Genomic DNA, 13,090 nt, shown 5'->3' on the forward strand with positions numbered 1-13,090 from the left:
AGCGAGAACGGGAAGGGGGCTTCGTGGCCCTTTCCCCACGCTGGTTGTGAAGAAGGGCCAGCTGGAGAGAACGAAGAGGGAAACTGTTTGTGCCTTCACTTCAGTACCTGTGGGTCACCTAGTCGAACTCTTATGTCTTTGGAGAACTCTTATGCTTTAACGGCCTTGAGAGGTAGAGCTTTGTACATACAGGGTTTCCCAGACCGCTGAGTAAAATATGGAATGTTGTTGGTCACATAGTTTGACTAATAATAGCTTCCATTTATTGAATCTGGCATCATAGACATGCCAGGGATTATACTGAATACTCCTATCCACATTATAGCCTGTTCTTTTTTTTTTTTTAAGTGTTTTTTTTTTTTTTTTTTTGCAGTACGCGGGCCTCTCACTGCTGTGGCCTCTCCCGTTGCGGAGCACAGGCTCCGGACGCGCAGGCTCAGCGGCCATGGCTCATGGGCCCAGCTGCTCCGCGGCATGTGGGATCTTCCCGGACCGGGGCACGAACCCGTGTCCCCTGCACCGGCAGGTGGACTCTCAACCACTGCGCCACCAGGGAAGCCCAGTGTGATTTTTATTTATTTAGTTTTTTGGGTGCATTGGGTCTTTGTTGCCGCGCGTGGGCTTTCTCTAGTTGTGGCAAGTGGTGGCTACCCTTCGTTGCTGTGCGAGGGCTTCTCATTGCGGTGGCTTCTCTTGTTGCGGAGCACAGGCTCTAGGCGCACGGGCTTCAGTAGTTGTGGCTCATGGGCTCAGTAGTTGTGGCTCACGGGCTTAGTTGCTCCGCGGCATGTGGGATCTTCCCGGACCAGGGCTCGAACCTGTGTCCCCTGCATTGGCAGGCGGATTCTTAGCCACTGCGCCACCAGGGGAGTCCCTTCAGCCTGTTCTTAGGACAACACTCATTTTAGAAGGTGGGAGAACCGAGGGGCAGACATCTTAAGCTTTGTCCAAGATCTCAAGCCAGGTTTGCTTCTCCTATACTGAGCTGACCTTCATTTTCCTTCATTGACTTGACAGTTTAAAAAAAATTACTTTATGAATCAGTTACTGGTCCAGGGGCGTGTATATGACAAGAGTGTCTTCATGTTACTTTCTGAAAGAATGTTTCGTAGCAATAATAACATCCAGTTACAAGGTGCTTTTACTTCCAGACGTATTTCTGTCTCCTCCGTCCTTTCGGGCTGTGGATTCTTGCTGCTCAGAGCCCTTTCAGGCTTTACTTGTTGCTCTGGACTCGGAACAGCTCAGGGCTTCCCTGTCCTGCTAGTTATTCGTGGGGTCTGTTCCTTCAGTTAAGGACTGACTGTTCATTGACTCAGTCCAAGGGGTCTGAGGAATATGAACGTAAACCAGATGCGGTCTTTGCAGTGAAGAGATGATATGATTTATGTACATGTTGCTGCAACACAAGGGTGGAGGTTGGTGAGTACTAGGAAAAGGGGGCAAAGAGAACCCCATAGTTGTCTAGAGGTCAGAGAATTGCACCTGGGGAGTTGAGGTGGGGGGGTCTTCGTGGAAGATCTGACATTCGTCTGGACCTGAAGGCGTGAGTGAGATTTGGCTTTGTGGTCCAGGGTTGGGTAGGGAGCGGATCAGCGTCCCTGCCAGAGGGCACGGTGCAGGCACAGGATGCTGGTGGAGAAGGCAGGGACTTGTGAACACAGGGAGCAGTGAGTGTTCATTTTCCTTTCGTTGAGGACAGGATCTGTGAGCTGGGAGGGTTCCCTGATGATCAGAGCTGCGTTTCCCAGCCTTGGGAGCCATGGGGAAGGTAGTTGGCAGTGGGGAGAAAGTCGAACATGCAGGTCAGTTAGATGGTTATTGCCATGTCGTGGCTGCAGGGTGGAAAGTTGCTGAAAAGGAACCAGACCCCAGATTGTTCTCCGGCAACCATCACTGCCAGGGGCGCTCAGGGACGCACAGTGTGGCTCCCAGCCAGTTCACTCTCCTTCTCGTAAGTTACCTTTCCCAGACCCCAGTGTGGTCCACTGTACGGGGGCCACAAGGTCTCCCTTAGCCTGGTTTGCAGTCACGCCTGAGGTCTACACGCCTGACTCCGGCCGGGACTCCCTTTCCCCTCTCCACTTAGAAGACGGGCAAACCAGGGAGAAAGAAGAAGGAAGTTGTTAGAGGCTTCATTTACCGCAGATCCCCTCCAGCCGCTGCCCAGTTACCGCGTCACCACTCAGGCGTCCGGCGACATCTCCCACCCAACACGTCCGAAAGAGAGCCGCTGACCCCACTGCCATCTGCTGGCCGCACGGCCTCCACCACGACCACTCTGTCCTGTTGCCCAGGCCAGGCCCCTTCGAGACATCCTCGGCCCTTCTGTGTCTCACACCTCGTGTGCGGTCCTTCAGGGGAGTCCCGCGGACCGGGATGAAACGACATCTGTCTGTCTGGTCCAGACCCTCTGGGTCCCCTGACACTCACCTCCCGGCGGCGTCTTTCCTTGGCTGCCTTGGTCTGTCCTACACTCGGCAGCTGGAGTCATTGTCTGGACGCCTGAGTTAGAGCTCGTCACTTTCCTGCCCAGAGCCCTGCATGGCTCCCGGCTGTCACTCAGGGCACAGGCCAGAGCCCTGACACTGGCCTTCAGGTTCCCGCATCTATTGCCCTCACCCCGCCCCTGCGTCCCCACTGGTCCCTCTCCATTCCCACCCTCGCTGGCGTCTGTCCTCCCCCAGACCCATCAGGCATGCTCCGGACTCCTGTCTCATTCCAGTGTCTGGAATACTTCCCCCCCCCACCACCACCCCGCCTCCGCTGCTGACACCTTGACCTCAGGAGGGCAGGAATCTGTTTGCATTTGATGTCCGGGAGATTATCCCTGGTTTAGGGCAGAGAAATCAGTCCTTTTATGGAAGCATATGGGCCTTCGTGTCTACTGATTAACTAGGATGAAACGGCTCTTGGCTTTTCAACAAAATCAAGGCTGCCTACAGGTGTGTCTGGTGCCTCTCCAGTCTCCACCAAGGAGCACATTCTCCTTGGGGCACGATCACGGTCAGGCTGCTGGGATGGCGTCACTAACCTACCACTGTCCAGGTTTGTCAGTTTCCATTTGGGGGAGGGCTTCAGGCATGCTTGTTTTTAAAAGATCAGTGCAGGTAGCATTTAAAGAATGTTTGGTGTAATTTGTTAGATATATATATTATTGCTCATTAATTTTGGGCCTTGATCATGTGTTTATACCTAAAATATATAAACAAATGAGGCAGCTATAAGTTTTCTGTTTTAGTTGATTGATTTATTCTTTGGGCTTTTGTCCTCTTTATTTTCACGTTGATTTTCAAAAGATTTTTCTTTTTTTTTTCTTTTTTTCTTTTTTTAACTAATTTTATTGGAAGATGGTTGCTTTATAATGTTCCGTTAGCCTCCACTGTGCAACAAAATGAATCAACCATACACATACAGATATCCCTCTGGTGGCGGTACTTGGGGTGAGCCCGCTCGGATGGGACCCTCCCTCCTGCCCTTGCCCTGTTTTCGGATCCCTGTTCCATCTGAGGGCATAGCGCTGGCGGAGAATTAACAGACATGTACTCCGGACTTTCCAGGGAAGGCCCGCTGTCAGATGCTCTGCTGTAGTCAGGCCCCGCATCTGACTTTTGCTTTGGAAAATTAAGTCCTCATGCAGGACAGGGAAGCATAAAATGGCGTGTTGGTTATATTGAAAGATTTGTGTGTGTTGGGGACAGGGGGCAGGGAGGGAGTCAGTGCCGAGAGATGTGCCCAGGGGTCTGCAGGTGGACCTGCTACGTGGACCGCAGGGGTTTCCAGCCTCCACTCAGGCAGCTGTGTACCCCCCGCCGTTGCCCCCATGACTTTTCTCTTCCATCTCATGAAATATGCCGTGTATTCGTGCGGTGCCCACTGTGTGTCGCAGCCGCAGGGCAGTAAGGAAGGAGACGTGCGCCCTGCTCTCCAGGGGCCTCTTACACACACACACACTTGAAATTGAACACGGACGGAGGGACCCAGGGATCATCACGTCACATGTTCTTTTCACTTGCTGATCCAGAGTCCCAGCCCAGAAAGAATCACATCAGGTGGTTCTGCTCTGTTCTCCAGGGAAGCTTCCTCTTCCTTCCAAATAGTGAGCTTGGAGAGCCAGGCACTGCTGCCAGGTGCCCTCCCCCTCTCTGTCCCCCTCCCTCTCTCTCCCCGTCTCCCTCCCTGGCGCTGTTCTAGCAGCTGGGAGGTGGGGTGTGGGCAGATGAAATCCTTGCCCCTAGGAGCATCTGCTCTAGGTGGCCGGTGACAAATCAGTCTGTGGTTTGGATGAAGCAGGAAGTGCTGGGGTGTGATTGCAAGTTTAAGCAGGGCGGTTCGGAGGTCAGGCCTCTCTGAGAAGGTGACATTTGGGGAAAGATGCAAAAGGCTGTGAACAGGATGAAGCCCCCAGGGCGCTCATGTGGGTGGGAAGGAGACAGGGACCAATATCCTGGCTGGAGGAGGAGGTTGCTCTGTGCCCAGGGAGCCGCTGGCCACTGATGAGGGTCCGGGATCTGTGTGTTTCTAGAACACGTTAATTTGGAGGCCGAAGGGAGCGTGAAGGACCTGTGTCTGGTGCCCAGGTGCTCGTCGTGGGGTTCAGCCGGTATTTAGACGTGGTGGTGGGTAGCACCTACATGACCTGAAGCTCAAGGCGAGCCTGGTGGTGACCCGCCAGGCTGTGGGACTCCTTTGCTTTAGTGGTTGGCAGCCCAGAAGCAGCTGGGCCCCTCTTCTCCGTGCTGCCCCCATCTCTTTGACAGAGCTTCAGAGTTTTCAGTGAAGTGGTGAAGGGGCCCCGTGGAGGATGCGGTGTCAGCTGCTGGACCAGCCCGGCTGTCCTGGGCCTCGGCCTCTGTGCAGACGTCTGAGCAGAGACCACAGTGAATCTCTTCTTTCTGTTTCAGACAGCCCGCTGGAAGATTCTGACCTGAAGGACACGTATCTCATCCCGAGAAACATCATGGCTGAGCCAGACTATATAGACGATGACAATCCTGAACTAATTAGGCCTCAGAAACTAGTCAATCCTGTCAAAACATCCCGGAACCATCAAGACCTTCACAGAGAACTTCTTATGAATCAAAAAAGGTAAGATGCTTTCTTGAGCGGAGTTTTCGTTAGGGGACTTTTAAGGTAGCTAGATTTAAGTTTAGTTACGCTTACAAAGACTTCGAAGAGTTGTTTGTTTCTTGACCATATTTAACACTTCCTATTCCTTTCGCATCCTTGAGTCAGGGCATCCATGATGTAAAGCCGTCTGCAGGCTCAGCTGCCGGCCCCAGGGTCTCTCGGAGTTCTGTGGTCCTGGGTCCCCTTCTCAAGTGGATGCGTAGTTTAGGATTTGTACAGAAGGGGCTGGATTAAGGATAAAAGAGGGTGTCCTGCGTCGAAGAGGAACACATTATTGCTTAGATTTGTAAAAATTCTGAATTTTCCCCATACATTTGGGGAAATGTGAGAACACATACCGCCCACTTCAGCATTTGTAGAGTGGCAGGGAGAAGTCTCTAGAACCACATCAGACTTAACAGTAGATAAGGACCCCCTTTCTTGTGTTTTCGTTTGTTTGTTTTTAGGTACCATTTAAAATTACTATCATCATTTTTATTATTATTAATTTTTTTTGAAGAGGAGCAAAACATTTACCTTCAGTCTTCTTTGTAAACCATTTTGTTAGTTCCATCTGTGTCACACGTAATTTTGGGCATTGGGTTCCATATACTCTGCTTTTTTTAATTTTGAAAATTTATTTTATTGAAGTATAGCTGATTTACAATGTTGTGTTAATTTCTGCTGTACAGCAGAGTGATTCAGTTATATATATTCTTCTTCATATTCTTTTCCATCATGGTTTATCACAGGATACTGAATATAGTTCTCTGTGCTATACAGTAGGACCTTGTTGTTCATGCATTCTACATATAATAGTTTGCATCTGCTAATCCCAAACTCCCATCCACCCTTCCCTTACCCACCCCCCTTGGCAACCGCAAGTCCTCTTTATGTCTGTGAGTCTGTTTCATAGATAAGTTCATTTGTGTTGTATTTTAGATTACACATATGAATGATATCATATGGTATTTGTCTCTCTTTTGCTGATTTTGGTTAGTATGATAATCTCGAGGTCCGTCCATTTTGCAGCAAATGACGTTATTTCATTCTTTTTTATGGCTGGTACTCTGCATTTTAAGTGATTATGGGCAGGGCTGCTGGACTGGGAGAGCTGAGGATGAAAAGTTGCTTTATTTATCAGGACCCAAGGTTACTAGAAGATCTGTTAAGCTTCATTTAGAACTGTTTTCAGATCTTCATAGTAAAACTGTTTGCTGATCTGAGTTGTGGAACTGTGGATCACTCACCTGCTCACTCTTTGCTAAGCCTTGGTGAAAAGGTAGCTACTGCCCACTGCACTGAAAGATGTGCAGACCAAGCTAAGCATTGGGGTAATGTTTTGGAAGAAGGGCCTAATTAAAAATAAAAATAAAACATTTTAAAAAGGGATGAGGGGGCGTTTTTATGGCAGTTCTCCGTCGGAGTGTACCTCTGCCAGAACTCATATCTTCTGTCCCAGGAACTCTTTGTAACTACATTTCTCCCTCCAGATGTGGGAATGTGACTTACTCTATGTCCCCAGCACACTAGAGTGCTGTCTGAATAACGCCTATTCAGTAGAATGTGAGTTTGATCCCTTTTGAATAAGTCCTTAGCTTCTACCTGTCTTTGTCGCATAAAAACAACAAAACCCCCAAGGATTTGATATCATCACACCCATAGCAAAACAAGACTGTATACGTTCCTAAACAGGCCAGAGAATTTGGAGGCCGTCCTACCTGGGAAACCATGTCTGCATTTTGGTGGGAAGATGGAAAGTTTAATATCCTCTAAAAGAGGGTAGCCGAATGGTTTCCTAAACCAAATAATTTTCTGATTGTCTTTACCTCTTGGATCTCAGTTCCCTTGCCTGTCAGATAGGAGTAGGAGACTTAGTTAATCTCTAAGGAACGTTCTAGTTCAAACTGTTGTTGGGTTTTTGTTTTTTCTATTATATCTATGAAAAGGCTCCACGTCAGAATAGAGACCACGGTAAAGCAAAGTTGGTGGAATAGTTGTTCTTTGAATTAGAGGCTATAGACTATTCTGCAGAAATGTATTTAGTAGCCTGGGTCTGTCTGTGTAAAACATTACATTCAGTTTGTGCAACTGAATCTGTTTCCAAATTTCCTGGAGTAGGCACATTCTGTGAAAATGGACCTCATTCCTGTTTGCCTTTCTCTCGCCTGTTCTTTCTTTTCCTTGTTTGCACAGCTGACTCCTTAGCCAGGCCCAGCTCAGCTAATTTTGGAGAATGCTCGTATTCACTGGAGCACCGTGGTATAGAGAGGACCTGGGCTTTGAGGTCAGGGAGAAATGGTATGAATCCTGGTTTGCCGTTGAACTTGACCTACCTTTTATGATCTTGGACAGGGTCTTCCTTCCTGAGATCTGTTTCTTCATCTCTAAAGTAGGGGATAAAAATATCTTTCTTATAAAAATGAAAGTAAATGAGAGCATGTTTAAATACCTGTTAAAACACCTGGCACATAAGAAGTGCTCATTTAGTCCCATCCATCTTCCCCCTTCCTGTGTAGCATCATCTGAAATTTCCTGTTGCTTTTTCCCCTTTTTCTCTGAAAAGTTCTGGTCTGGTTGTAGAAGTCCATTAAAAAAAAACCAAAAAACGAAAATTAAAGGGAGGTTTCAAAATCAAATGAATATATCTTATCCTATGCCTTCAGGTTTTTTCAAGGTAAAATCTTAGTTTGGTAGGATCCTCTTATTAGGAATACAACTGGTTTTAGAGTGAAAACTTCTCAAGCAGTTTCTTCTCTTTTATTCATCTTCTATCATGCATGTTTTTTAGAGACTGTGGGGTTTTTATTTCTGTTTTAGTGCCAAATAATAGAAAGTATCACATCAATAATATGTATATATTTGGTTAAAGGATAGTCATAGTTGCTTACTGGTTTGTACTATAATGAACCTCTGTTTACTTGTCTGCAGTTTGTAAAGGGCCTTCCCATGTTTTTCCAGTGATCTTTCCAGCAACCCAGTGTGTGTTGTCTTGGGGTTGTTCTCATTCGACATGTGAGTGAGAGGAAACTCAAGAGTCATTGGCTGAAGAGTCTTTTCAATTTCACATGATAGTTTTATTGGAATAAAAAAAAAGGGTAGAGATCAACATAGAATTACAGGCAGTTTAAATTAAAGACAGCGATGAATCAAATTTAATAACCATATAAACGAGAAGGGGTAGGGGGTAGGAGAGGGAGAGAGAACTGAGATGAACACGAAACAGGCTCTGTGGAGCTTTTGCTCTGCGTGGCCGCAGTTTCGCTCAAAGACCTGCCGCAGTCCAAAGAGTTGCCTTGCTTAGGGGAGCATATCCTCATAGGTATTCTAACGCCGTATCCTGCACTCTTTCAAGTATATCATTCTGCTCCTCTATTTGCTGTCTTTTGGGCCCAGTTAAGTTTCAGGTTAAAAGTCTTTAAAATTTGATCTGGTCACAGTTTACCACCAAGTCTGACGATTAAGACCCTGTGTCAGGTTCTCAGATTCTTTCTTCCTATAACAAGGCAGATTGCAAGAGGCATTATTTTTGGTAGTTGAAAGATCAGTGTTCAAGAGGTCTTAAAAAATGAGAATACTTCCAATATAATTTAGAGAGAATCTGTCTTCCCTAAAAAGAGTACTTCTGGGGCAAATACAGAATACCCGGCTACTCTACATCCCTACCATTGGCTCTTTGGCTTGTACATTTCAGTCGACAGTTTCTAGGTCCCCGTGTTTTGGGTCAGTCTTCAGTTGGTGTGCTTTGTTAGACAAATAGTTAGAGCCTCAGTAAATGCTTATTGCCGTGCAACATGGAAAAAAAATATGGGAAGTTGAGGTCGAAATATTTACATTTGAATCCATGCAGGTAGAAATGGCTCAGTCATAAACGTGGAGCGGGGCAGGCCAAACCAGGAGATTCCAAGATTCAAGATCAAGGGCTTGAAAGCCAAAGGCAACCCTTCCCCTCCCCGCTACAGAAAAATATTAGGCCAGGAGGTGTGTGGCTGGGTGGGAAGGGGGGGGAGCGTGTCGTGTTAGAGTTGGCGCCAGACCTGCCCCTGCCTCCGTGCTGACCTGGCTCAGGAGGCGTTCTCCCTTTTATGGGTTTAAGTGTGGCCGGCATGGAGGCGGAGTGGCGTGAACACAGACCGGTCCAGTCGGCCCCTGAATGTGTTCAGTGGTTTATATGAAGTGTGAAACGAACCTTTAAACGTTGTCTGTACGTTTTCATCAGTGGTGGTGGGAGTACAAATTGTTGCAGCCTATTTGGAAAGCAGTTTCACGGTCCACATCCAAATCCAAAATGTGCAGACGCTTAGCCAGCAATTCTGCTTCTATGAATGCAGCCAGCAGAGATACTTGGATAGGAGAGATATAAATGGACAAGGAAGCTCCCCGCCTCATTGCGTTCAATAGGGAACAATCGGAAACAACCTCAATGTCTCGCATTATGGACATGGAGAAATTTGGGCACTTCTGTACTCCAATAAGGGTCTAGAGAGTATGGAGCACACTCTAAACAGTGGGTGATCTGTGGGTGCAGGAATGGGGAGCAGTCCATGGGCGCAGGGCCTCTACCCTGTACACTTTTCGGGGCCACCATTCACCTAGATTACAGTGCAGGAGGTGCACCCCGTAGATGTCTAACAAGGAGAGTCTTGGTCTGCTTTCACTTTTTGTTTTGTTTTTTTTTTGTGGTGCGCGGGCCTCTCACTGTTGTGGCCTCTCCCGTTGTGGAGCACAGGCTCCGGACGCGCAGGCTCAGCGGCCACGGCTCACGGGCCCAGCCGCTCCGCGGCACGTGGGATCTTCCCGGACCGGGGCACGAACCTGCTTCCCCTGCATGGGCAGGCGGACTCTCAACCACTGCGCCACCAGGGAAGCCCTGCTTTCACTTTTTATCTTGCATGTATGTATATAACACCTAACCTCTCTCTTTTTTTTTTTTTTTTCAAAGAGCACATATTAATTTAAAAAATCAGCTTGGTCCGCTGTGATAGTCACGAGAAGCAGTTCGGGAATAACTGTTGGTCTTGGGTGGTACCAAGTCCCCAGGTCGTAAGCAGTTGTCAATCATAAAGGGATTGAAAGTTCTTGTTAATTGAATTGATTAAAGAGAATCAACGTTGTCATGCAGAGACGGATACTGTAATTTTTATGAAATTTGGATCTTATTTCTGTCTTGCTATCTCTGCAGCCTGATCCAGTTTTAGACTCAGAATCACATAGGCAGTGCTTGACTTTTTCCATTCAGCATAGAAAGTTAAGTGAGCTGCTTGATAAAATATTAACTAAATTTGTATGACTTCTTGACTATTATAAGTGCAGGACATTTATCATATAAGCACCATTTTCCTGAGTTTTGTGTTACTAAATATTTTATCATACTGCACCACTGTGTAAAATCTTTGAACAGAAAACGCATACTGTATATTAGTTAAACCCATTCACGTGTTGTGATAGAATGCCAGCTTAATGCGTCATACATCAGAGTTTGTTCAACAGCTTTTGCATAAGCCAGAAGCACTTAATAACGGTTGAGGTTAATTTCACCAGTGAATTATAGTTTGAAATTTAAATTATGCAGGTAGCTAAATTCTTAATCCTAAAATTTAAATCCCTTAACTCTGTCTGTACTGTCATCCTGAGACTTTTTAATAGTCATGAAACTGAGTGGGTCTTTACTCAGATTATTTACAAACATTTTCCGGTGCTCAATGACACTTAAGTCTATTGGAGAGAAGTACCATAAGCAACCTTTCTTATTACACTGAGTAAGACTTAATTTCCAGAATAGTCTGTCTATACTTCTGTTCTCCTCATACAGTCCTGATAACTGTGAAATAAGTTGTAAATTGCAAAAATAGCCCATCTCTTTTATTTCACTGGAAATATAGCTGAACTTAGTATTTCTTTCTGTTTTTTTTTTTTTTAAATCAATTTATTTATTTATTTATGGCTGCGTTGGGTCTTCGTTGCTGCGCGAGGGCTTTCTCTAGTTGTGGCGAGCGGGGGCCACTCTCCGTTGCGGTGCGCAGGCTTCTCATCGCAGTGGCTTCCCTTGTTGCGGAGCATGGGCTCTAGGCACACGGGCTTCAGTAGCTGTGGCACATGGGCTCAGTAGTTGTGGCTCACGGGCTCTAGAGCACAGGCTCAGTAGTTGTGGCACGCAGGCTCAGTAGTTGTGGCTCGCGGGCTTTAGTAGTTGTGGCTTGCAGGCTCTAGAGCACAGGCTCAGTAGTTGTGGCACACGGGCTTAGTTGCTCCGCGGCATGTGGGATCTTCCTGGACCAGGGCTTGAACCTGTGTCCCTTGCATTGGCAGGCGGGTTCTTAGCCACTGTGCCACCAGGGAAACCCCTCTTTCTGTTTTTATAAAACCGAAAGTTCTGCTAATGAAAATTGGGAAAGGGAAGACATATATGTTATTTTAACTGTGTCCTTTATCTTCAGTGATGGAATCTACTGACATTTACTCTGTAAACAGCAACTTTGCAAAATCATTTATTATGATCTTAAAAAGAGGTAGAGAGGAGAGATGCCAGAATTTTAAAAAATTACCACTAGATAGATGTGGAAGTGTGACACCGAGGATTATTTTACAAATGTGATAGAGTGAACTTGAAAGAGATAGAAGCAAGGGTGGTGAGATTCTTAGAGCCAGAGCACGTTTCGGAAATTCTTTCAGTTAACGGGCAACTCACGTGACTCCTAGTTGATTAGTCACATTAGCTGATTGAAGTAGAGTGGAGAACAGCCACGGAGTTCGACGGGCCTGATCTGCAGACTCCCGGGTGTCACCAGCAAGGTCAGCAGGCGTGTGGGGAGGCGCACAGGCCACCTCGGTGGTCTGAGGCTGCTTCAGCAGCACTGGTTTCCCGCAGCCCAGAAAAGCACCGGTGCCTGTTGGGGCCACGTGTGCATGTGTGGACGTTTGTGATGGCATTGTCACTCACCCCCTGGGCTGCCTGGCTCTGATAGCGTTCTTCCTGCTCTGTGGCTTGTTTCTTTTTTTTTTTTTTTTTTGCAGTACACGGGTCTCTCACTGTTGTGGCCTCTCCCGTTGCGGAGCACAGGCTCCGGACACGCAGGCTCAGCGGCCGTGGCTCATGGGCCCAGCCGCTCTGCGACACGTGGGATCTTCCCAGACCGGGGCACGAACCCATGTCCCCTGCATCGGCAGGCGGACTCTCACCCACTGTGCCACCAGGGAAGCCCGGCTTGTTTCTTTTTTATTGTCAAAGTTAATAACGAGTTGAGATGACTCAGGGGCTAGTGGAGACTGGCTCAAGAGAGAGAGGATGGTGAAGAGGGGTAGCCCGGACTAGAGAGATCCTGAGGAATTGGCCGAGGCCATGGAGACCAGGCAAGTCCCAGCTGACCATTAACATAGACAGAAACCCCACCTGTGAAAATACCAGTGAATGTCATCCTTCTCCTGACCTGCCTCAGACATTTCAGATGAGGGTTGCTAGGGAATGGCCCGAGTTTGGGCTTTGTTTCACCCCATTTGAAGAGATGGCAGCCCGATTGATCTCTCCCCAGTGTCGAGGTCCCCTGAAGCCTGACTTCCCTGTGTTGTCAGCAGTTGAAATGGCTCCAGAACACTGGGCTGGGATTCGGGATCCAGGTTCTCCAGGGCCGTGCCCCCAGCAGTGATGGAACCTTGGACGTGCCTTTAGATGTGCAAGGATCCTCTCCCAAGTCTGAAACGTGAAGGGTTGGAAGAGGTTTCTGGGCCATTTGGTTGTTGAAGTTTCTGTGCGAGCTTCTCTCAAGGCTGCATTTAGTACTTGGGGTCAGGGGCTCGAGCCTGGGAAGCTTCAGCATCTTACTCTCCATGGTGGGTGACCGTCCCACCCACCGAATGAGCATGCTGTTCCCCACCTTCTCCGCCCAAACCTCCTGCACTAACCTCCCTTGCATGACCTGGTGTCTGGCATACAGTAGGCGCTCAGAATGATTCTATCGAGTGATGGGTTTTGCTTACTGTTGGG

General features: G+C 47.6%; 1 protein-coding gene across 1 annotated transcript in view; it reads left to right on the forward strand.

The window, feature by feature from the left end:
* FAM107B (family with sequence similarity 107 member B) overlaps nt 1-13,090 on the forward strand; it is a gene marked incomplete at its 5' end in the record, with an annotated part of 222,425 nt that overhangs the window by 205,568 nt on the left and 3,767 nt on the right. Inside the window, 2 exons of the mRNA XM_082617707.1 lie at nt 4,905-5,088; nt 5,232-5,343. Coding sequence (XP_082473833.1) covers nt 4,905-5,088; nt 5,232-5,343 — 296 coding nt within the window. The remainder of the gene's footprint in view (nt 1-4,904; nt 5,089-5,231; nt 5,344-13,090) is intronic.

Source organism: Mesoplodon mirus (assembly GCF_964341445.2).
Source record: "Mesoplodon mirus genome assembly, chromosome: 4".
Classification (NCBI taxonomy): Eukaryota; Metazoa; Chordata; class Mammalia; order Artiodactyla; family Ziphiidae; genus Mesoplodon; species Mesoplodon mirus.